This window comes from Mytilus galloprovincialis, chromosome 8 (assembly GCF_965363235.1).
Source record: "Mytilus galloprovincialis chromosome 8, xbMytGall1.hap1.1, whole genome shotgun sequence".
Classification (NCBI taxonomy): Eukaryota; Metazoa; Mollusca; class Bivalvia; order Mytilida; family Mytilidae; genus Mytilus; species Mytilus galloprovincialis.
Window position 1 is genome coordinate 70,132,885 of NC_134845.1, and position 26,678 is coordinate 70,159,562.

Below are 26,678 nucleotides of genomic sequence, written 5' to 3' on the forward strand. Positions count from 1 at the left end.
TACTTTTTCATTTTTTATTTTGCCCCATTAAAAAAAGGCAAGCAAGCCGCGCGGCCAGGTCTTGACAATTTTTTTCTCTTGAATACCTTATACAACAAAACCATGGTATAAGTGTTAAAATTATACCATGGATAGCTATGGTATAATTTTCGGTTATTGAGATTTATACTTGGGTTGCACTCCCATAGGTTACATTGTACAGCTATAGGTTAATCCAAAAATAACCAATCCCTGGTTTTCTGGAAATTTTAAATTAGTACTAGAACACACCGGTGATATCGCGGGTTCGTGACTGAATTAAAATATATAACTATGCATAAGCCTTATTTTAGTATTGGTATTGTCATCTGATAAAGTCATGCCGATTATAAGATGTACAGTTTTCTTTGCTTTCAAAATCTGTTTGAACCCGTCGACCTGGAACTTATCAATCATTGGTAATATTAATTACTTGGAAAACAAAAGGGCCTAGAATGGAGTATTTTTTAATCAACAGCATTGTCCTATATGAGTGATGAATTAAGTTGAATTCTTTGATTCGCCGTTTTAACGTCATGCCGGCTAACAAATTGAAAACTGTACCTATACGCCTTATTTTAAGTCCAGATTTTAAGCATTCGTATTGTCGTCTTAGACAGTCATACTGATTAAAATACTACAATAGAGAACAATGTGACAATGACTGAATTTAGTAGTGTCAACCCTGTGATCATCATGACTCGTGTAAATAGCAAAATCCTAAATACACCGTTAGATGGTGCGCCTGTCAGATACGGAACGTACAGATAAGGTAACAGGTAACAGGTGAATATACTATTGATATCGGTATCGGATTTGACCCGGAACTTGTTAATTATTGGCAATATTAATTATGTGGAAAACAAAAGGGTCTGGAGTGGTGTAATTTTTAATCAACAGCATTGCCCTATATTAGCTATATATAAAGTTGAATTCTTTGAATTGTCGTTTTTACCCCACGACGGCTGACAAATTGGACCTCGTTATTTAAGTATTATAGATACCGTGGAGCGCAATAATCTTCAATGATTTTTAATTCTAACTCGTAGACAAGTACATTTTGGCTCAAAATGGTTTAAATATATTTCTTTTTCACCAAAAGTTTTATTTTTGAAAATTTGTTTTTAAGTTTAAGTAAACAAGGACATCGAAAGCACTATTTTGTGTCAGAGTAGGCCTACGTTGGAGGGAGTAATTGGTAGTGTGGCACCACAGATCAAATTAACGCAGACTTTCGTATTTTCATATCACACTCTGTGTAGTAATGATACGAGAAATTTCTATTAAGTCAAGAAATAGATAGTAAGACACAAATTAACCATGCATAAGAGAAATAAACTTTGAAAACGTGACAGGTGTATCATGCGACATGGCGCAGCTGTTCATTTAAAAAATGGAGTAAGAAACCGCAGTACTGACTAGCAAAGAAGAATCAGAAAAATGCTATGTAATAAAACACATTCTACTAATGGAGGCCTGACCCCCGACCCAACACAAAAAAAACATGAATGAAAAATAAAAAAAAAACAGACACAATTAATCCGCTCGATTTTAATTCCAATTGACAAAAACATTTGAAGATTTTATACATAATAAACAATGAAATGAATAGCTCACCAGAAATACAAATATCTGTATGTACATCTCAATCCAAATTGTTTATGCGTACATTATATTGTTGACATCACGAATATGTACTGTACATGAAAGTTATAAAATATGACAAACAGCAAAATATATACAAATGAACGAATATTTATAACATGTTGTAAGTATTAGAACACAATTATCAAACTGGCGAATGCATTGGTGCATGCCTGGAAAAGTACTTACATGTAATTTGAAACTTTGTTTATAATTTTTAATCGTGAATACACTGACAAAGAGCATTTTAAACTTTAGGCAATTTGTATAATCACTCGAAAAAAATTGGACACACTCGAAAAACCCCGGACTGCTCTCGAAAAAAACCGAACATAAATAAATGAATTTAGTCAAGAATTTTTGTAAAGTGTCTGTATTTCTAAGGATATATAGATTCCATGAATGCATTTTCTTCAAAATTATCAGTGTAATGTGTATAAAAATGGGTTTATTCTGTATTTTGGAATTAAAGCATTTTAAGACTTATTTTAACTTTTTTTTAACGAAAAATAATGTCGGGTTAGTAATATCTTTCTACATGTATATCAAATCCTATCATACATAATATTACTTTGTATATTAAACACAAGCGTCTATATTACGTCTTGTTAGAGATGAAGTCAGTTTGTTCACATTTCTATCATATTCACTCGAAAAAAGTGGTCACACTCGAAAAAGCCCGATCAAATCACTCAAAAAACCACGATCCTAGCCGGAAACTATACCTACCGTGAAATCGACTGACGACAAAGATTGTTGATATTTCAAAGCTCTCGAAAAAAAACTGTTTAAAAATGATATTTTTTTAATTTGGCAAAAAGGATCGATAGATGTAAAACATATGAAATAAACACAATTAAGTATAGGATTAGATGCCTTTTGAAAGGAATTTATTGGTGTTCAAACTCGACCAATTCACTCACAAACAAATAATAAGTCCGAAATTGCAATATTGCACTAGTGCAATAAATCTTCAAATTCATGACATCATCAACGTAAAAATCTTAGTACAAACCAATTTTTACTTCCAAATATTATATTGCTATACAATAAAAGGGTGATTGCATGAATATTGGGGAATATTGTCCCTCGCAGAACATATATTTGCACTCGCAAGCTCGTGCAATATAAAATTCTACTCGGGACAATATTCCCCAATATTCATGCAATAACCCTATAATACAGATATTACATGCATTATATCAGAGATTTATTTCTGCAATGTACATGGTGCTGAAAAAAAAATATTGATAAATTTTACAGTTATCTGTAGTAGAACATTGCATCTTTATCATTTCACTCCCTTGTTATCATTGCCGTGGATTTGTCCAATTTCAAACCCATATTTACACCCCAATCTATTTTATTACTATCCCCGTTATTTAGACTGGCATAGTAACAGGAATTGTACCACCATCCACCTTTATATCTCCTTGCACAATGGCCACTGGAATGATCATTGTCCTTGTCATAAGCTGAGAATTTTTGTCCATTTGCAATTTTTGAAGATGAATCTCCGTTCAGGGAATCGCCTGTAAGATACAGATGTTATCGCTGTGTTATTTATAAATTTTAAAGGACACATTGTTATAATTCTTGAGAAAACGATTTTATCCGTAAAAGATGTTATACTGTCAACATTCATCATAAGATGAATTCTCTTTTTTAAATTGAATTAAAATGCAAGATTCGTAGAATTATCTGAATTTTTCAACTGTATAAAAATAAGGAGATGTTGTGTAATTGCAAATGGGAAAAACTAATTCAGGAGTCTGTAGTTCATTGTTTGTTGTTTGTTTATCTCTGTCATATATGATTTTTTTTATTGTAAATTGTATTGTTATGAGATATGCTGTGGGTTTTCTTTTATTCTTTTTGTCCTGGATTTCAATAGACATCCACTTCATTTTAACGACATGTACCATTTTCTTTAATGAATGCTGTACCAAGTCAGAAATATAACAGTTGTTTTCCAGTCGTTAGAGGAGTTTTAGCTTTTAATATTGATTCAGGCATTCGATAAGGGTGTTCGGTTTTGAATTTACGTTGGAGTTAGTATTTTTGTTATTTTACGATTTTAAGTCGGTGCCTGTGTGAGTTTTTGTTCGATACCACTGCTTATGGACGTTTTATCTAAAATAGCATCATCAATTAAGTAATCATATTCCTTTTTTGATGATATGTTATATCATTGATATGCTTTGTAACTGTCCATTAAATGTTGAAAATATCAATGAACATAGGTCTTATTTCTCCAATATTTGAACCACTGTTTGGGTTTCTTTTAATCCTTTTCAAATTCCGTATTTATATATATCATATTGTTATTATTATAGCACCATTGTTGAGTGAAATAGAGACTAGATGATCGACGGGCTTGTACAAATGAAAAATGATAAACATGGTATTATAACAACTGGTTGGATGAAACTATTTGTACATGTTTCGTCCTAGAGTATAGGGCGTGACCAGCCAAGTTGTCTCGATTTTAGTGTTGATATAGTATTTATATGTTTATTTTCTGTAAATTTGCTGTTAACATTTTTGAATAAGTTAAAACACTATGGTTTTTACCCCCAAGATGAAGAAGATTATCATAGTCCTATTTGGTAAAACTTTGCTGAGTTAGAGGTTTTTATTGCTTTTCAAAATCATATTTCTATTTAGCCTTCCAACTGCTTGATTCGAACCTAGTATTATTGAGTACCAAATTGTAAGTCTTTTATCCTTGATGGGTATGTATAACAACTAGGCCGATGCCATTGCTACTAGACGTTTCCTTCTTCAAGAGTTACAAGGTCATCATTGATAAATTCATTTTCATCTAAACAATCAATTTTAATAAAATTTTAGTTTTCTGTTTATTTTATAAAATTAAACCACTGTGGTTTACTCAGTAATGTGCATACAATTCGCTTGCAATCAATTAATATATGTTCAGTCGATGTGCAGCACTTGATCACTCGACTAACCGAAAGATTGGTCGGTTAATCTATATCGGGTATCCGGCTTTATGGGCGGTTGGTCTGTTAATCGGGTTGGATATACATCTGCTAAGAGTAAAACAGACAATTCAATGTTAAAGTCTATTAAATATACCGATTTTTTGCATATTGTAAGAACCAAATCTGAATAAGAAAACTGTATGCATCATAGAACGTTTTCCACTTGTGAAAACATTTCATAGTCTTTCCAGTTTTCAGTGAAACTAAACGGCGTCGCACAAAGATGTGGTATTTATGCTTTTATGCGTAGCAAAATTTTGGATAAAAGGCGAAAATAATATGTTTAGATATCACTCAACGGACACAAAATAGTACTTTGATTCTACAAAAATAAATTGACATTAGAAAATATTTCATAATTGTAATATAACGTGAGTAATACCACATTTTAGTGGTAATTAGGGGAATAAAGTCTGTTAATGGGTTGGACATTTTAAATTGTTTCAGTTAAGAGTTACTTAGCCACGACAATAGTTTGCAACCTTTCCATTAAAAAAGTAAAAAAATGAGATATACTTGAGTAGAAATCAAAGTACTGAAGTACTGAGCATCGGATGACCGCTAGTTCATGTGGATGGTCACAAGCACTTGTCTCAGAAAAAAATCACATCTTAAAGTGAGGTAAATGTACAAATATAAAAAAAATCTGAGAAAAGTTCGTGTGTTGATGATGAATGATTGACAGGGAATTCAACATCACCGTAATACATGTAACTATTATATTGAAGTGATACGAATCAGTATACTCTATTTTGTTGTTATTTTATATTATATCAAAATCTGTATATTACAGTTACATATTTATATTAGTTTCATCCGATTGTATATCATTCTATTCTGCTATATTAATAATAGTGCAGCCTGTAAGTACATGGTGAACACTCTTCTGTAATAATTCGGTTTTTGTTAATAGATTGGATATGAGTAGGCATTCATATTTTCCCGCAAAACGTTTAAGCTCCCATGCAGAGTTATCTGTCCTTGAGACAGAGCAAGGACCGATAACTTTACATGGGAGATTGAAAACGTTCATGCAATTTTCTTCCGCATGCGTTACCAAAATTTGTCTGTACGTGTGCATATAAATTAATGATTGTTTTGCTTATATATATTTTTTGTGTCTGTTCAAAGTCTGCATAATTTATAAATCTATCATGTGTTTCAATGCAGCTGACGCGTTTTCCGATATGCATTTTTTTCTACCTTGTCATCATTTTCATTTTCTGCCTAATTATAGCCCCAGTCCCACTAGACAACGATCGCACCACGCTCACCGCGATCTAAAAAAAAATTCAAATCGTGATGAGCTTGCAGTATGAGCGGCATGGAATTTTCGTTTCAATCACGTTGCTACTGCGTCCTAATTATGCTTCTACAAAGATCCCAATACGATTATACCACGTTTTCACCACGCTTATTCTGCGACCTCATTACGAATATCACGATCTTTCTACACTCATCACGTCCTCATTACGTTCTATCCGATTGCAACACGATCTTACCATGGTTTTACTGCGATTAAAACACGCTCTTGCCACGACCATACTACTATCATACCACGTTCAAACCGCGATCTTACTACGCTCTCAGCCATTAACGTCAACATAAGTTCCATATGAAAACTGTATCATTCCTTCTATATCTCATTGACACGTAGTCTTATTAGTTTCTCGAAAACAACGCAGTCACGCATCCAAAATCTTAGAGTAAGGTTAAAGGTAGAGGCAGAGGGAGTTGATCTGATTACGACCTTACTGCGCTCTCACAACGCTTCTACTACGACCTGATTTAGCCATGAACGCACCACGGTTGTTTTGAACATGTTCAAAGTTGGTCACGATCATTACAATCATTACGATCTCACCACGACCGTACTATGTTATTGAGCCTACCCATTTCTTCCGATAACACCCTATATATAGCGATTAAATCATACTTTTATTGCAATTCATAAATCTTAACAGACCAATAAACAGACCGGGTTTGATACATACGACCCATTAACAGACCAGGTTTTTGTTATCTTACACTTACACATCACGTTCTCATGGCATAACTATTACTTACAAATCTACAAAATACTGATATTAGTAAGGTCGTGATAAGATCGCAAAAGTCGCTATACCAGCATAGCGACAGCATAGCGACAGCTCAGCGACAGCGTAGAGAAAGCGCGATTCTAGTCGAGGAGACTGCGGTACGATCTTACAGCGACTTTACTACGACCTTGCTACAACCATCTCGTTCTTACAGCGACCTAAAAACGCTTCAACTACATTGCTGAATAATTTATTGATCAGATTTTCAGAGGATTTCAAGATCAGAATGGCTGTTTAAGACTTAATTTAACTTACTACTGTTTGATATAAGTTGCCAGAAGACTGAGATTATTTGATTTATCGTCCTTCCCTATGCCTATACCACCCTGCTCTGCCGCTCCGTTTTTCTCGCATCAAAACGAGACCAGTCACAATGCGAGAGGAGACGTTATCAAACATGCTATCGTCAAGCGTAAAACTGTCTTAGGAAGAGGGAAAAGACTTAGTAATAGAACGATAAACAGATAATCGGGTTTTCTTCGTATAGATATCGTTAGATATCATCCGCTCGACACAATGTGAAACTTTTTAGCACGTTCGCTGCTCTCAAAAAAAATCACATTGAGGCTCGCGGCTGATATTTCACAATATGAATGTGTAGAAAACTCGATAATCTATACTTATTCTTCTGCAAATTATGTTAATTCAGGAATTGAAGGAAATAAAGTACACCAATGCAAAAAAAATGTCCTTGTCCTAGTTTATTAAGAACTTTGTTGAACGAACCGTGCCACGATCGGGTTCTACGATCGGGTTCTAAGTCATAACCTCTGTGCTAATATTTCATTAACTCAAACCAAATTATTACATACCAGCAGTACCGCTATATCCTGACACGTTTAGCATATAGTTACTGTGCTCATCTCCTACTCGGAAATTAGAGTAATCTGCATATTTTTTTATTCCATCTTTCTCAAGAATAAAACGTGCCCTATGCCGTCCAGATGTCGATATTGCATGTATATAATCGTTGCCTGTGAATTTAAGAGACAACAAATTTTAAAAATTATGTACGGAATGTTAAAAAAAAGGAGAGGTAATTTATAGAAATGTTAACAAATATTCAAACACTCTTAGGGATGTGAATAAAAAAAATAAGATTTAATCTCTTAAACTGTGTAGCGGAAATTAAAAAAAATCATATTGGCCATTTTGAAGATTTATTTTTACCATCAATCAATAGTGTCAGAAATGCACCAAATGTTCACAAACATAAATTAAAATAGTAGCTTAAGATTGACGCACCTTTTCAGTGATGTTCAAGGCATGGTCAAATATTTTAGTATTATATCTGATACAGACATTTATGAGCTAATAAAATAAAATACCCCCCCCCCCCCCAACAAAAATAAAGAAGATAACTCGGACAAAGATTCAGAGCTATCCATTAGGGAGATGCATTTTTTAACTTAAAATTATTTGGAATTTTATAACGCCAAGGAAAAGTGCTGGCTGCTCGGCTTGTGATTTCCCCAGGGACTTAAAGTCCTGTAGCAGAGGTATCCAATGACTTATTGTCTCAAGGCATTATGAATAAAGCTTTAATCTTACTATTGATTCCCTCCTTTGCTAATTATTTAAGGGTTATTTGCGTAATGTTTTGTGTTTCGAGTTCATAATATTTCATGTATGCAAACGAATAAAATCAGGTGAATTGTCAAACTTATGACTTTCATGTTATTCAATGACTTTTGAATTCGACTTTCTTATTGTTTAATACTAATTGAAAACCAATGTGGTATGACCAATTGTTTTTAAAAATAGGTTTTACATTTTTACCTATCCAATGTGTTCCACTACTGACCCCAAATCCTTCTCTGTACTCCGACCAATATCTATCAAAATCAAAAGAAAGGTCAGAACGTCGTTGGAATACCTGAAAAGGAAATGTAGATAAAAGCATTTCAGGACAAAATTACTGATACAAAAAAAAAACAACAGATGATATGACTGCCAATGAAACAACTATCCACAAGAGCAAAACATGTGTATTTGCAACTATATGGAAAATCTCATATCGTAATGTTAGCTTTAAAGATTCTAAAATGTAAAACTATTTCAAACAAACTTATAACGGACCGATTTATGTAAAAACAATACACGGAAAGCAAATATGAAACAACGACCAACGATAACCATTGAGTTGCATATGCCTGACATGGAATAGGCACAGGCAGAATAAGGCAGGATTCAAATGTTAAGGACCATTTCATCCTATATTATCCTGGGACAGTTGAGTGACAAATCAACTTTGAACAAAAATTAAAAGTCATATAAATTCACTCATCAGATTAACATTCTAAATTGAAAAAAATATAGAATGTTATTTTAAGAATGACTGTAATATTTTCTCTGTCTATGAAAAAAAAACATCAAAATTGTGGTGCACACTGAACGCGGGTTATCTAAAGTGTGCACCACTTTTTTTATGTTATTTCGGATAGACAGAAAAAAAATATTAGTCATTTCTTATAATTTAATTCTTTATTCCATTTCAAACCGGAGTAAATCATGAAAAAACGTTGATGACGTAACGGTCACATGACAAAATTATGCCTATGAGCTGATAAACAAAACGACGTCAGCCAATCAGAAGACGCGTAACATCTAAAATTAAACTATATAATTTTAAAAATGATTAACGTAAACAGTTTATACATATTCAGTTTACTATATGTTCTATCACAAAATAATTCAAATTTGGTGACTATATATGTCGAACGCATCTATGTATAAAACTAGAGATATAAGATACAACATATATAGTTAAGTCTACCTCATAACTCGACTTACATCTAGAAATTGACAATGAGGGTCGGTTGAAAATCAAAACCTTAAGACAAAAGAGATGATTTAATCTTCACAATTTGAACATTCCATTTCTACGAAGCAACATTCCATTTCTACGAAGCAACATTCCAGCAGCGCCTGCATACGGAATATATCTCTCCAAATTGATACAATATTCCAGGGTTTGTATATCCTATCATGATTTCTTGATAGAGGGTTGCTGCTCACATGTAGCTATCATATCAAGAGTTCCAAATATTTAATTTGAAATCAATCCTCACTACATTTTTAGCAACACGACGGTACAACATGTCGATCAGGATCTGCTTAATGTTCTGGGACCCCTGAGATCACCCCCTAGTCTTAAATAGTTTTCTTTGTTGTGTCTTTTTTTCTTATATTTGTCTGTTTGTCTTTTGCTTTTTTAGCCAAGGCGTTTTCGGTTTATTTCCAATCTAAGAGTTCGAATGTCCCTCTGGTATATTTTGAACCTCTTCTATATCAATTAGAATACACAGACATACGTTCATTTATTGATAGAATATCATTGAAGAATAAGTAAAATACACACAGCATCCCGGAATGAAAGGCACGAAAAAATCTAAAAATTAACCAAAATCAACATTTCAAAGGTCTTATATTTTCTATTTGTAGACTTTTATTCGTCAATGAATTCTTTTCGTTGCTGGGTTACTATCATATTGACGTATAATCATATCAGTTATTTGTACACTGATTTTTCAACCTTTAATGAGAGGCTCATTTGTAAAAAGTATCTTGTCCAAAAAATGAGAAATAGATAATACAGACACAAATAAATATTGAGAACCAACACGGCCGACACTCGGCTAACCGAGAGATTTGTCGGTTAATCTATATTGAGTATGCGGCTATATCGGCGGTTGGTCTGTTAATCGGGTTGGCTAAAGTCTGTTAATCAGGTGTTATCGAGAAAATCATTGAAAGTTCAGCATGTTTCATTGTATAACTTTCTAAATACATTTTCATCATAAAAAGTATTCATGTCTAACAAAACAATTCAATGTACTGAATGCAGTGGTGTAATTATTATTTGTCTAGCTTCGTTGCACGATCTATAAAATGAAAAGGCGGGTTACTCATCAATAAATTTATACACATTTTACACACATAAAATGTACACAAAATGACACATTGGTTAAATTAACTTGCATTCAATATTTTGAACATCGAAAAAAGAAAGGCATTATGTTTATTAACCATATCATTGTGTGAAAAATCTACACGAAAATCTGTATTTTGGTGACATAAATCAATCTTTATTTAAAACCTGGTCTGTTAATGGGTCGGATGTATAAAACCCGGTCTGTTATTTGGTCTGTTAAGAGTTATGAATGGCATTTTATTGCTATATGGGGTGTTATCGGATCAATTGAGTAGGCTCAAGACGAGCGGCTAAAATATACGAAAACAACACATGAGCAATGAAACATAACATATACGGAAACAAGTTCAAACAACACATGAAATTGAAAATTGATAAAAATGGTTTCAAAAAGTGTAATATTAAAGTAATATTAATTTCATCCAAGAATGATCGCAAATATCATGTTGATTCTGTTTAATTGTCATGAATGACACAAATTTGTCATCTACATTGGTAACAGTATATAAATCAGAGATAAACGTCGTAATGTAACTTAGCATCAGTAAGTAAAATATATTGGGATGACAAAACATGAAAAATAAAGAAAGAATAATAAGTAAGATAAATAAAATGTAGAAAAAAATGACATAACAATTTAAAGAATACAGAAATAAACAATACCCCCAAACCGGAGCCTCATGGTATACACGAGAATCTGGATGGAAACCGAATATAGAATAATATATAAGGACAATAGATAGTGATACATTGCTAAAACTGAAAGAAAAATAATACTTGTTTAAGAATACAACAGTCTCACATGAAACACCGATGGCTGTTGAAACAGTAACGGATTGCGATGTACTTACATTGGTGACACATTCTAGAAGTTTACATGCGGACAACTATAGTGGCGGGTTAATGACATTTTGCGTTTTAGCGCTAAAGCGTTTTCGCCTTACATATTCTATATGGCGAAAACGCGAAATTGCGAAGTCGAAAACGCGAAACTGCGAAACCGATTTCTCGTTTTCGACTTCGCGGTTTCGCCTTTTCGCGATTTCGCGTTTTCGCCCTATAGAATATGAAAGGCGAAATCGCGAAAACGCGAAATGGACTTCACCGACCACCATAGACAGCTGTAGTTCGCCTCTGCACTTATGTAGAAAGGAACTAAACGGAATAAAATGAATTGAAACTTTAAATAACCAAATGTAGCTGTATTCGCTCCTTTCCGTTTACTTCTTTAGAGTGATTTAATTCGTAAACAACATATGATTAAGTAATAGAAGAAAAGAACCAATTGGATGATGCTAACGAATTAGGGTTTAACGTCCAGTGACAAATATCATGTTCATATGTGAACGAGAACACGTTATGTGTACCCTGTGTTGTATTAGAAAGACACTTTCAGTCGGAATTGAGAACGTGCTACTTCGAACAGACACAAAAATTAAGGCTGATTGAAAACGTCAATAAAAAATTCATGTATATTCCAGAGGCCAATCTATATCACGCTATATTGAAGTGACACGCACTTCAATAAAATGCAAAGAAAGTCAAAATAAAAATGCTCTTTCTAGGATACTGTGGCACCGTATTGTGATTTTTGTTTACTCAGGAACATCTCATTCTTAAATTTTTCAAGGGGAAAATATAAAGGTAGCAAAATTATTGTCGTGGCTAAATAACTCTTAAGCTCCAGTCCCACTAGACTACGATCGCACCACGCTCACCGCGATCTAAAACAAATTTAGATCGTGGTGAGGTCGCGGTACGAGCGGCATGAAAATGTTAATTTTCGTTGCTTTCACGATGCTACTACGTCCTAATCACGCTTCTACAACGATCCCGCTACGATTAAACCACGTTCTCACCACGCTTATTCTGCGACCTCACTACGCTTATAAAGATCTTTCTACGCTCTTCACGTTCTCACTACGACCATACCACGAGTTATCCGATTGCAACACGATCTTACTGCGATTATAGCACGTTCTTACCACGATTATACTACGTTCATACCGCGAACTTACTACGTTCTCAGCAATACCGTCAATATCGTGTTTCATATCAATATAGTTCCATGCCTTCTATTTCTGATTAAAACGGAGATTGCTCGGAAACAATACAGTCATGCCAACAAAATTTACTAGAACACGTGGGCGTGGTGGTAGGGGTTGATGTAGGGGCAGAGGGAGCAAAGTATGAACGCCATACTAAACTCCAAATAGTACACAAGAAACTAAAATTAAAAATAGTACAAGACTAACAAAGGCCAGAGGCTCCTGACTTGGGACAGGCGCAAAAATAGTGGGGTAAAACATGTTTGTGAGATCTCAACCCTCCCCTATACTTCTAGCCAATGAAGAAAAGTAATCGCAGAACAATACGCACATTAAAATTCAGTTCAAGAGAAGTCCGAGTCTGATGTCAGAAGATGTGACTAAAGAAAATAAACAAAATGACAATAATACATAAATAACAACAGACTACTAGCAGTTAACTGACATGCCAGCTCCAGACCAATCAAACCTAAATTACAACCTATTGCTGGTCCATAAAGCTCAAATGACGATATGTTAGTGAACGATAGCAGAGATGACACAGATGTGTCAATGTATATATAGGAAGATGTGGTATGAGTGCCAATGAGACAACTCTCCATCAACGTAAAAATCTATAAAAGTAAACCATTATAGGCCAATGTACGGCCTTCAATACGGAGCCTTGGCTCACACCGAACAGCACGCTATAAAGGGCCCAAAAAATACTAATGTTAAACCATTTAAACGGGAAAAACCAACGGTCTATTCTATATAAAAACGAGAAGCATGGTTGGGTCGTTAGAGCAAATGGATAAATACATTCAAACAAACAAAATCTAGGGAGTTTTTTTTATATATTTTATGTGAAAATGACAATAAAAATGATGGTCGTAGTGTGAACGTAGTAAGGTCGTGGGAAGAACGTGATGAGGACTGCAAGGGCGTGCTAGAATCGTACTATGGTCGTGAACAGCGTGGTAAAGTCGTAGTGGAAGCGTAGTTGGGTCGCGGTGAGAACGTGATGGTCGTAGTAAGGTCGTAATAACGTCGCTGTGAGATCGTAGCGCAATCTCTCCAAATAGAATCACGCTCTCGCTACGATTGTACAGCGACCTTTGCGATCTTACTACGATCTTAGTGCGCTCTCACTACGCTTATACTACGACCTAATTTCGCCACGACCGCACCACGATTGTTTTGAACATGTTCAAAGTTAGCCACGCTCTTCACGATCTTGAAGACCTCACCACGACCGTGGTACCACGATCATCAAAATTTCCATTTTTTTCACAGATCGTAGTGCGATCGTGGCCTAGTGGGACTAGGGTATTAACTGACACAATTTCAATTGTCCAACCCATTAACAGACTTTATTCCCATAATTTTCACTAAAACGTGGTATTACTCACGTTATTTTACAATTATGAAATATTTATTAATGTCAATTTATTTTTTAGAACCACAGTACTATTTTTTGTCCTTTAAATGATTTCTAAATTTGTTTGTTTCGCCTTTTATTAAACAAATTGCTATGCGTAAAGGCATAAATACTACATACTTGCGCGACGCCTTTTAGTTTTACTGAAAACTGCGCAGACTAAGAAATGTTTTTTTCAAGTGCAAAATGTTCTATGCTAGATATCATTTTGTCAGACACTTTTCTTTTTTTTATTTGGTTCTTATAACATGCCAAAAATCTGTATATTTAATAGAGTTTAACATTAAATTAAGCGTTTTACTCTTAACAGACGTATAACCAACCCGATTAACAGACCAATCACCCATATAGCCGCATACTCAATATAGATTAACCGACCAATCTCTCAGTTAGCCGAGTGTCGGCCGTGACCAAGAGAATGAAATATCTATGTTCTGGAAGTTTCCACCAGCGACATCCGACAGTTTCTAACTTATTGCCGAAAGAGGAATTATCTATATACTTTTCCGATAATTTATTTCAATACACACGATTTATTCATGATAATATTATTGTTTCTATGTGCTGTGAGTATACTAGATGTTATTTAAAATTGGATAAATGTGCTTCTCCAACCAAATTCGAATACAAAAACAAAACGATACAAAGTTCAAAACTAGTTAATGTAAAAAGTTGCTGCAAAATAATTTATAACGAATTATCTGACGTAAAGGTTTAGAAATAATAAATTTTAACACAAAAACTTACCGTCCATCTTCTATTATCCTGCAATACACAGTAAGCATACTTTGGGCGTTTTGCACCAGACGGGTAGATTAAGAAGACACCATCTTTTGAAAAGTTGATATCAGCACATTCGTGGGGTATCGCTGGAAAAAAATACATATATATATGTATAGTCTAAAAATGCACTTTGTCGATGAACACATCATATTGTAATGTTATCCATACTTTTTGCTTTCCTATTTTGTGTACAGCGTGGAAATTGTATATAACTTTTTAATCTATATATATGGAAAACAGTATTGCAACAACAAATTCAAATTCAAATTAAAAAAACTGTTTTAAGTTTTTGTGATATAATTTGTTGAAATAGAACTCAGTGTATATAAAGTGCGAATCCAGCTAGTTCATTTTCACTGTCATATGCGGGTATGTCTATTGTAGAATAAAGGATCATGGGAAAACTGTATTTGTTTACGTTTTGAAAATACCAAATTAATTGATTTGAAGGAAAGTGTTTACATATTTTCATTGTGATATGTCTTTATTATGTACAAACATAGTATTAAAGTTCAAATAAGTGTTATAAAAGCAACATAATATAGCATATCGATTTTTGAAAGCGATCCATTTTAACTATAGATGCGATGAATTATCACTGTTGGTGCAGTCATTTCTGATGTGGAATTTTGGAAGATGCGAGGAATTTTTATTGTAGAATTATGTGACAAATGCACTTGAAACAAATGAAACAACTTAGTTGATGACTTTAGAATTTATGATAAATGTATTTTCAAATTGAAATACAAACTCCTCATTCATTCTTTATCAAATATATAGCTTTTCAAACTTGTAACAAAAACGCTTCTCAAAATGTCATATTGTATTCTTCAAACTACGTTTTTCCTTGATTTAAAAATAAAAATTAAAAGATATTTCTGTATTTTTTTTAAGTCAAAGATTGATATTGCGGAGTTTAAGTGCAGTCTGTGTAAAATAGAGACGAGTACATTTGAGGACGTTATCTTCCACGCAATAAATACACTTGCGAACAGAGAAATATGCATCTTGAAACGCAATGGTGACAGAAAAGCTTATAAAAGATTAACTTTCCCCAGTTGTACCCTCAACTGCTTCAATTTCAATATTCTGAAAAAAGACAGTTTTGGTAGAACAAATGTTCTTGACTCGATTGTTGCTTGCATGATTTTAACTGTATAAGGTGAAACGGTATGTGACATAAATTATCCACAGTCATTAAAACATGAAATGTAAGGTGTGGGCGAATTTTTTTGTTTGCATTGGTACGTGAAGTAGAGCACCCTTGATATAAAAAAAAATATCCGTAATGAACAGCTCGATACCAGAGGAGGATTTAGGGGGACAGGGGGTTGCCCCCTTTTTTGGGAAAACATTTGGTTACTTTTATATGGAATCACTGGAGCGGACCCCCTATTAGGTTATCATTGGACCCCTACTTATAAAAATTTCTAGATCCGCGAGTGGATACTACCACAGAGGTCAAACAATGCACATTTGGGTAATTGTACACAGTATGCATGCTACAATTCATGTTTGATGATCTTAGACCCTTTGGACCTCTATGTGGGCTATTTCGGTAACTTGGTAAAAATCCCCAAACTGGATACAAGGTTAGATTCAGCATGTCAAAGAACCCCAAATATCCATAAGGTCTTTTGTCTATAAAAATGCATGCATGGGATACATTTGTTATTGAAGGCATAACTGTAACAATAGGATGAAGATAAAAAAAAATATCTTATTCTGGGGTCTCATTGGGGGGGGGGGGGGGTCTGATCCCTGATCCCGCTTACTGCTTTATCAGATTCCCGTATCCCACTTATACTATGCAGTTCTCATTTTTTAAAATTTTCCGTGTCCCGCTATACTTTATTTCTCGTTTTCACTACACAATCATTTGACTATCACGTGTCACGCTTACAAAAAAATCGGCAATTCCGCGTCACGCTTATACCCCAACGCGACCCACTATTCTACTCTTTTCTGACTCATATTAAGCCCATTATAAATATATTAAAAAAGTGTGTTTTTAATCCCTTTTTATCCCGTCTCGTTTCGGGTTGAGCCACAGATAGATAAGATGTCATATGTGACAATGAGACAACTCTCAAAACGAGTCACAATTTATAAAAGTATACCTTTATACGTCAAAATAGGGTCTTCAACATGGAGTCTTGGCTCACACCGAACAGCAAGTTATAAAGGGCCCCAGTGTAAAACCTTTTAAACGGGAAAACCAACGATTCAATCTTTATCAAGATGTACGTAATTAGTGGTGAAGTGTCATGGAAATGGATAAAAAAAACAAGGGTATGGAAATGGATAAACAAAAACAAGGATAAAGATCCCTTTACGATTCATACGAAATTTTAAAAATGGAATACATTTGAAATGAATGTTATTTCTATTGAATTTATTTACTAGAGTGTTTTAAAACCAAACTTTCCTCCGTAAGTTAAATTTTATCAAATCCGTCTCTTACTTTATCTATTGCTTAAGCAAGTCGGCTAAATTAAGGCTTTACAGCTAATTTCCTAATGCATGTAAAGCAAAACTTTGGTTGACTTGATTGATTAGTTTGTATAATTGTTTATACAAACTTTGTAAATAAGATTGACATCTTTAAACAATATGTATCGGCATAGTTTAACCTGTATTTATATAATTATTATATTTGAATTAAATTGGGTGTACAAAAAAAAAAAAAAAAGCAAGCACGCTAACTAAAGTCTTGCTTTACATGCTTAAAAAAATATGCCGTAATAGATAAAAAAATAAATATATCATACAGTGAAAATGCGCCGCATATACAATACTAATGAATCGCTTTACAGTGAAAATGAAAGAATAGTATCATTATTCGACAGTAAACATGACTAGCATAAAGAAAGCATCATAGTGGAATTCAGTTCAATATGAAGAAACTGAATGACAAAACCTATTCTACGTTATACAACTTTAATAATTGTGTTGAAATGAATATTTTTTCTGCAACAACATCTTACCTGTTAGTTATAAAACACCTGCACGATCTGTTCGTGAAATGTCCTAAATATTCACCTATTTTGGTATATATTTCACAGCTATTTGGATTTAGGCGCGAAAAAAACCCCGTTCGCATCTCTTACTTTGTTTTATTAGTATTATGTGTTTCTTAACATATACTTTTTAACTCATTTTCTTCATTTTCTTCAAAAATAAAAAAAAAAGTCGTCTGTTTATTTATCATTCTACATCAAAAATTTCTGGCATATACAGTGAAAATGATATTTTAGGATCCGCACTTTACATACACTGGAACTAGTTAATCATTATTTAAATATCACCTGAGTTTAATCAATAAATATCGACTCGATAAGTTCTTATCTGCACATGCAGCTACTGTACTCGTAATTAATAAAACAGATGTTGTTTTCAACACTTTAAATAAGCAAGTTTATAAAGTTATATAATTATGTGATTGAAACCTTGTAATTGGTCATCCATAACTCATAACTGCAGCAATATGGCAGATCAGTGGCGTAGCTAGGCTATTTTTAAGTGTACGCCCCAACAACGGCGAAGGGTTTGGAAAACCTTTCGGACCCAGGTTATAACACCTTCTAGCAGTGGGTTTCGAAAAAGGGGCATTTCTTTTATAAAAAACTGATCAATAGCAAGTTGAACACACAACAGTCTCCGGGACAAGTTTGCAATTCCGCTGAGTGCAAAAGTTGTCACCTTAATTTTTACCTTATAGAATACTTTTTTTTTTTATCTTTTATATTTAATGTATTCATTGTGTTGATTTGAAATCTAATGGCCATTGGTGTTAGAGCAAATATCCAAACCGGTTACTTTAAAATATGTTTAAAGGAACCGTGGGATAAGGCCAATTGTTGTGCAAATGTCGTTAATGGATATGAAATGATTAATTTGCAAAGATGTTTAGATGCATTATGAAAATTTGTAAAGGGTTCCGTGAAATCGTGGTTCTCGCTAGATTGCCGCTTCCCGCGAAAATTGAATCTTTTTATCAGTCTATAATAGGATTTTAAATAATCAAACATTTTCTTTAGATTTTTTTTTCTTGATCTGGTATATTAACTTCTACCCTAGTCTCATGACAACATATGAAGGTTTTTTAAAATCATTATGTAAAAAATAATAATCACAGAGAGTCTGTTAACTGCTAAAAGATAAGTCCGTATGTCAATTGAAAAATGAAAAAAAATATACTTTCAAAATTTTGCTTCAGACATTAATCACAAAAAAACTTCTGCAAAAGTTTCATAAAATTCAATGAAGGGTTAACAAAGTTATTGAAGTGTAACAAACTTCAACCACAAACTTTATATGCAAACAGAAATTCCTTTTATCAGTAGAATATGGGAAAATTAAAAATATAAATTCATCATTTCAAGGTCTGGATAATCTTTTGAGAATAAAAAGCTTCTGTCCAACTTTCGTAAAATTTCATTAAGGTTTGACAAAATCATTTATATTAAAAAAAAAACAAAAAAACTTTTACACCATATTGAACCTAAATGTTGTCGCCTCAAATGAAATATATGTTCTCTGACTTACATTTCTTGTTTTCGCGTCATAAATGTAGGCTCGACTGAAATTCAAAGCATATATCGAATCCCAGCTGATTATGAAATGCTTTAAACGAAAGGAAAGTAAGAAATGTTCCCAGAAGATTCAGACATCGACAGACAGAAAAATGAACAAATATATGATATATGGTACCATATAAACTCACCAGGCCTGACGTGCGTTTCGTCTACAAAAGACTCATCAGTGACGCTCGAATACAAAAAAGTTAAAAAGGCCAAATAAAGTACGAAGTTGAAGAGCATTGAGGACCAAAATTCCTAAAAGTCTGCCAAATCCAGCTAAGGTAATCTATGCCTGAGGTAGAAAAGCCTTAGTATTTCAAAAATTCTAAATTTTGTAAACAGTTGTTTATAAATGTAACCATATCAATGATAATTCATGTGAGCACAAAAAGTGCTGACAACTGGGCTGGTGATACCCTCGGGGAAATAAATCTCCACCAGCAGTGGCATCGACCCAGTGGTAGTAAAAAAACTCATCATAGAAACCAGGACTAAATTTTGTATGTACACCAGACGCGCGTTTCGTCAAAAAAGTCTCATCAGTGACGCTCAAATCCAAAAAAGTTAAAAAGGTTAAATCGCAATTACAAGGAATTGAGGAAATTTAAAAGACTGATGTGCTTTAAACCAGATCTCTTTAATTTATTGAGATTAAATAATTTTTTACCAAAATTCAAGTGTACGACCTGGCGTTTTGACGTAAACGCAGCTACGCGCCTGCAGATAATCAGCATGAGAGAAGCAGGTATGTCGCTGTGACAATTGCACGTATTTTTGGTCATCACCATTCCACTATAAGTCGTTTTGAGAATAAAAATCAGACAACAGACGATGTTAAAGACCTTCCAAGATCAAGAAGACCCCCTATAACATCTGCTTGATAAAATCAAGCATAATGAAGGTTGATCATAAGGAAACCCATTGTAAACAATACCATCCTTAAAAGAGAGTGATGGCCATACAGGAGTCTTTAAACAAGAACTGTTCGAGATCGGCGCATCGGTATTGGTTATCGTGCGATAAGACCCTTTCGGGGACATTTGCCTATAAACAGACACACAGTTGCCCGTATCCAATGTAGTGCAGAGCTCGCCAAAATTGGAAATTAGCATCGTGAAGGAAGATCCATTGTTCCAATGGAATTCGGTTTATCTTTCTTGGCCCGATCGTAGCCCGGATTTGAACCATATCGAGCATATATGGGACACTTTGGGAGTAAAGTGCACGAAAGGACACCCCAGTTCAAACACGCCATGAAATAAACAATACACTTCGTCAGGAATGGTTGTTGCTACCTTAGCAACAAATTAGTCGATTTATGGCAGGAATCAGAAGACGTTAAGAGGCGGTTATCCGTTTGAATGGAGGCTGCGCACAAAGTACTAATTCTTTGGCGTATAACGATCAACCATGATGTAAACAATCATCTAAAGATTAATTTTGAAATGTCTGACATTGTAAAGTTCGACTACAGTAAAAGTTGTAAAATGCATTTTTTATGTATAAAAAACACTTTATTTTCGATAAAACATTTTTTTTTTCATACATTTTTTGTTCGTTATAATGCCAATGTCAACATTAACTACTTTTAAATATTATTTTACAAATATTTTATCATATTCCATCCAAAATAAGAGACTGATTTTTCAAGTTTAAAAAAATCAAGGTGTTGCAATACTGTTATCCATGTGTATATGTATATTTGTTTTGCATGCATACGTATAAAAATTGGGGTTTTAACCAACGCAATCATAAGTTTGAACGTTGTTTTCAATTAGACTTCTTTATATATGCTTAAGAATGTAGCTTTGACACAGTTATGAGTGTTGTAAATAGATCAACAATTGATTTGATATTATTTATCGTTATTTTTCAATACATCCCTTAACGAATAAGCTTCACCAGGCGCATACACCCAATCATGTAAAAATGGGATGATGTGAAGTAATTTTTGCGAAATATTTTTAATGCAAGTTGTGCGATAAATGATTTGCCAACAAACACTGAATTCACAAATATTTACTTGCCACTGTCACTCCACTGGGTCTTACTCGACTTATGAGTCATATATGTCCCCCATGCGACTGTCGTACAAGTTCAGTCCACTATTTTCTACATTTGAAGATGCCTGTACCAAGTCAGTAATATGACAATTGTTGTCCATTCGTTTTTTATGTGTTTTTTATGTGTTTTGTCATTTGATTTTGCCATGTGATTAGGGACTTTCCGATTTGATTTTCCTCTGAGTTCAGTATTTTTGTGATTTTACTTTTTGGTATCTGCTGCCTCTCTTTTTTCATTTAGATTACTATATATCTTTTGAAATCTACTACTTAATTCCAATTTCTTTTCATGCAGATGATTCATTGTTTCTGTACTAAATCATACCTGGTAAAGTCATGTATATGTTAAGTGTGATAACAAAAAACCATCATGTTAGTGAAACGTTTTACCATATAAGTGACAACTTTCCAACAAAGTTTGCTCTGTGTTTACCTTTTTCCTGTTTGTTTGTTCCTGCTGGCAATTGTTTTTGTTGAGCTTTACATTCTGGAATTTTGTCGGTATTCGCTTTGACGACGGCAGTCAAGTTATCAAAGCCTGTGGTGATAAAAAAATACAATTAAAATATTAACCCTTTATATAGAAATACTTAGAAATATTCACGTGTTTACACTATAAAATCTGCTCCATGTCGAACCCGGAATAATTAATACGACTTAAGTACCCCAGTTCACACTTAAAAAATTAAACAAGTTTTGATTTTCCCTTGAAACAAAAATAAATGTTAAGCGCCAAAATTGTAACCCACATCTGCCCACTTTAAATATTTACATTTTTATTTCATCACAGATGCATTTTTGATTTCGAAGTCTGATTTTTTTTTTACCTAACTCCTGACCACTTTGGGAGAGTTCCACATCAACCCCTTTCTGTCTTTTCAAATAATCTCATTTTGCACCATTTGGCCCTCAATAAAGCGACGGATATCTCATAAGTTTCATTATATGTCATTATGCTGGTCTTTCTCATAGCTAATTACACTTATGGTCCAATAAATACGATAGTCTGTGACGACACAGGTAAAGATATGACTGCTCTCGATACATAAAGTCATGAAATCATTTTTTCCACTGCATGTTGATTTTGATAGTGAAATGAACATCTGATTGGTTGTAACTATTCAATTTGACGTCGAACAAAACTTCATATTCCCTTCTGAGTATCATATTCCCCTCTGAACGCCGGGATTGCCTTGAGCGACGTTACCCACAGTTAATGTTTTAAAACTTTAAGATCACTTTTTCTTTAAAGATAGTAAAGTACATTCGTTTTTTTTTCAAACTATTTCAGATCTAACTTTTAATCGGTTCTTATTATCATTGTGTTTATTGTGTTAAGTTATACAAAAATCAAACGGATACGAAAACAATTATGTAAACTAATACCTTATGTTCAGAAGTTAAAAAAAGTTTAGGCAGCGGAATAAAACATTCATTTCCCTTAGCCTCGGGAGATATGAAGATTTCTTCACCCTCGAAAAATCATATTTCCCTCGTGCACAGCCCTTGTGAAATATGATTATTCTTGGGTGAATAAATCTTCATATCTCACTCAGACACGGCAAATACATGTATAATGTTACACTGAAGACATATTTATCAAACGTCATATATCAGCAAAGCAACAACCTCACATGTACTTCACTATGCGTTCACATATAGAAGGCGAGGTAATTAAGCCGGGTTCGTCCACCTTAAATTAAGGGTAATTTTAATCTGAGTTCGCCTTAGGGTGAGGCGTTCATAATACCTAAATTTCATTTAGATTAACTAATTCGGGTCGAACCCTATTATTATTCTAGACGACATAGATACCTTCTTTGTACAATTTATTTAAGAAAACACTTTTCAAAACCAGGTCCTTCTTTTAACATGATCATATTTGTTTATGCATAAAACACAAATTTTGAGCTGCAAAAAGTGACTAAATAAGTATTTTCATAAAACCATGATCAGGGTCAATCTAATTATTTGTTATTTCGCCTTGATATTTAACGTAATTCTCACCTTACCAATGCAAGGAAGGCAAGAAAACATACTAAGGGCGAAAATAGTAATATGTGTATTCAAATTCTACAATTGCATACACATAACAAATTAGAAAACAAACATTCACTTTTTTGTCTTTATAGTTAGTGTTTTGTCACTGTCCTGGATATAAGAGACTATCAATTCTAGACATTTTTTTGTCACGGTAGTTTATACACAGTGAAATAAACTTAACACTATTGTTTCTTTTTAAATTATATATTTTTTATTAGTTACTTTGCGTTTTGAAAATATTTCACCTATCCGTTTGGTTAAATATTCCTTTCTAGATCAGGAATATTTGGAATAATAAATTAGTTACCAATATTTCTTCTATCGTTTACCTTTTTGTACAACAGATACATCTACCATTGGTTTTTGGTGACTTTGAGTAGTTACGACGAGTTGTTTGAATTCTTGCACAACTTGTAGAATTGTGTCAGTATATTCGGTTACGACTGCAGTCAAGTTATCATATCCTACAGCAAAGAAACATATCAAAATGTTGATAAAAATAGTTCATGGAATTACTTATAATTAAAAAGACTTCAACTACAAATGTTCAATTACAATAATCAGAGAGTTAGTAATTAAACCCTCAAATTATCAATCGGCCAAATAATTTCAGTCGCAAACAGGGTAATTTCTTCTCTTTAATTTGTTCCCATACTTCGCTGTTACTTTTTGTGTATCTTGGCGACTCCACAGAAATGTGTCTAGAGACCTAGACAACTCGAAACAATCCTAAGGGGAAAACGGCAATGTTTGTAAGGGATGACGATGTACTACTATGCCTTATAAGTTTAGTAATCACTAGATATTGGTTATGTACTTAGTCATATGGACACAAAAATTTCAAAAAAATATGATTGATATACCAGAAATCAAAATACTCATATCAAATAATATGTTATATAGATATCGTTTGTCATCTCTGTATCTTCTTTTTGTATCTCCTCCGGTTTCTAAAGCTATATGTGTACCAAATCATCTTTATCGTTCAATTACCCCTTATTGTATATGTCATATAACTTGCTATAATATTAGCCTCAGCTACCACTATGAAATCATTACCTCTGAGTATAACAGTACAGTAAATATGCGTTCTGAATTATTTTGATGATTAAGTTAAACTATTCCAATTGATGTGTCTTTCTATGTTGTGATGTTACGAGGGTATCACCAGCCCAGTAGTCAACACACTATTGAATAACAATAATATGGTCATTTTTATAAATTTCCTGTTTACAAAACTTTGATTTTTTCGAAGGACTTAGGATTTCCTTATCCCGGGCATAGACTTCCTTATCCGTATTTGGCACAACGTTTTGGAATTTTGGATCCTCATGCTCTTAACTTTGTACTTGTTTGGCTTTATAAATATTTTGGTATGAGCGTCTTATGTAGACAAAACGCGCGTCTGGCTTTCTAAATTAAAATCCTGGTACCTTTGATAACTTTTACACAATTGTTTCAGATACGGGTGAATGTGTTGTACCATTGAAACGTTTAAAGCTGCTGCAATTGTTTCCTCTGGCTTCAGTCAGGAATTTGATGCTCAGTAGTTGTTTCTCGTTTCTGGTTTTGTATATGATATTAGACCGTTGGTTTTCCCGTTTGAATTGTTTTACACTAGTATTTTTTTTGGTCCCGGTATTGATTGCTGTTATGTGTGAGCCAAGGCTCCGTGTTGAAGACCGCACCTTGACTTTAAATGGTTCACTTTTATAAATTGTGACTTGGATGGAAAGTTGTATCATTGGCACTCATATCACATCTTTCTATATCTATATTGTATAACAAGTTTTGGCATTATCTTCAGTATTCAGTTTTTTTAATTTAAAAAAAATATGTTAACTCGAAAGATTTTTTCTAATTTCTCATCTGAATTGAATGAAGCTGTCATATCCGTATATCAGTTATCTTTCAGGAAGCATTTTTTCTGCTTTTTTTCTGCTATATTCACATTTCTTGATCATTGTGAGAAAAATATTTCTCCTCACTAGTGAAATATCTGACATCGGCAAAGGATTGTTTGAATTAAGGCGTCAAATTTTCTTGTTTTTTTCTGAATTACTTATTGTGAAGTCGTGAAAAAAGGCGACCCTTCCTAATGACGTCACATATAAAGAAACACAGTGTTCTGCACATCTTTGAAAAGGAATGATAAAAATCATCAGAGAAACAGATTATATCAGTATAACTCGTGCATTACGACAGTTCGAAATGTGAATATAGCAGAAAAAAAGCAGAAAAAATGCTTCCTGAAAGATAACTGATATACGGATATGACAGCTTCATTCAATTCAGATGAGAAATTAGAAAAAATCTTTCGAGTTAACATATTTTTTTACATTAAAAAAACTGAATACTGAAGATAATGCCAAAACTTGTTATACAATATAGATATAGAAAGATGTGATATGAGTGCCAATGATACAACTTTCCATCCAAGTCACAATTTATAAAAGTGAACCATTTAAAGTCAAGGTGCGGTCTTCAACACGGAGCCTTGGCTCACACATATACTAACTATTAAAAATACTTAGCAATATGTTAGTTTATACAGATATATTTTTATCTAAAAGTAAATTAAAACAAAATTACCCTTTTCCTTTAAAACGTTTTCAACTACAATCCTTAATTCGTTATTCCTGCTGACACTTGAATTGTTTTCAATATCAGAAACGTATTCATTGAGTTTTTCTTCCAGAATTCCAATTTGTGCTTTCACTGCTGCTAAGACACGTGCCTCTATACGTCTGTTTGCTTTAGACATATCAAGGGTGGCAAATAATGGAGCATTTTGAGTGTCAAGTAACGGCACATCAACGTCATCGTCATTAACTGCAGTGGTCAGTTGTAATAACAAACAAAGAATAAGTCCATATTTCAAGATTTTAAGAAGCGATAAATAATCCATGTTTGAATTGATCACTTAGACTGTTCGCTGAGATTGTAACTGTATATCTCATTATTAAATAGTATGTTGGAGATTGTCAAGAGGTTTAGTTTTAATGGCTTTAATTAAACGCAAGACTCTTATAGGGAAT

General features: G+C 33.6%; 1 protein-coding gene across 1 annotated transcript; it reads right to left on the minus strand.

Annotated features, from left to right (window-relative positions):
• Nucleotides 1–1,553: 1,553 nt before the first annotated feature.
• Nucleotides 1,554–26,678, minus strand: LOC143043503 (angiopoietin-1-like). Its single transcript, XM_076215787.1, has 7 exons — nt 26,233–26,678; nt 23,970–24,104; nt 22,031–22,135; nt 14,916–15,037; nt 8,546–8,642; nt 7,579–7,740; nt 1,554–3,194 (listed from the first exon to the last, which is right to left on the minus strand). The coding sequence occupies exons 1-7, from the start codon at nt 26,546–26,548 to the stop codon at nt 2,959–2,961; spliced, it is 1,173 nt and encodes a 390-aa protein (XP_076071902.1). The 5' UTR covers nt 26,549–26,678; the 3' UTR covers nt 1,554–2,958.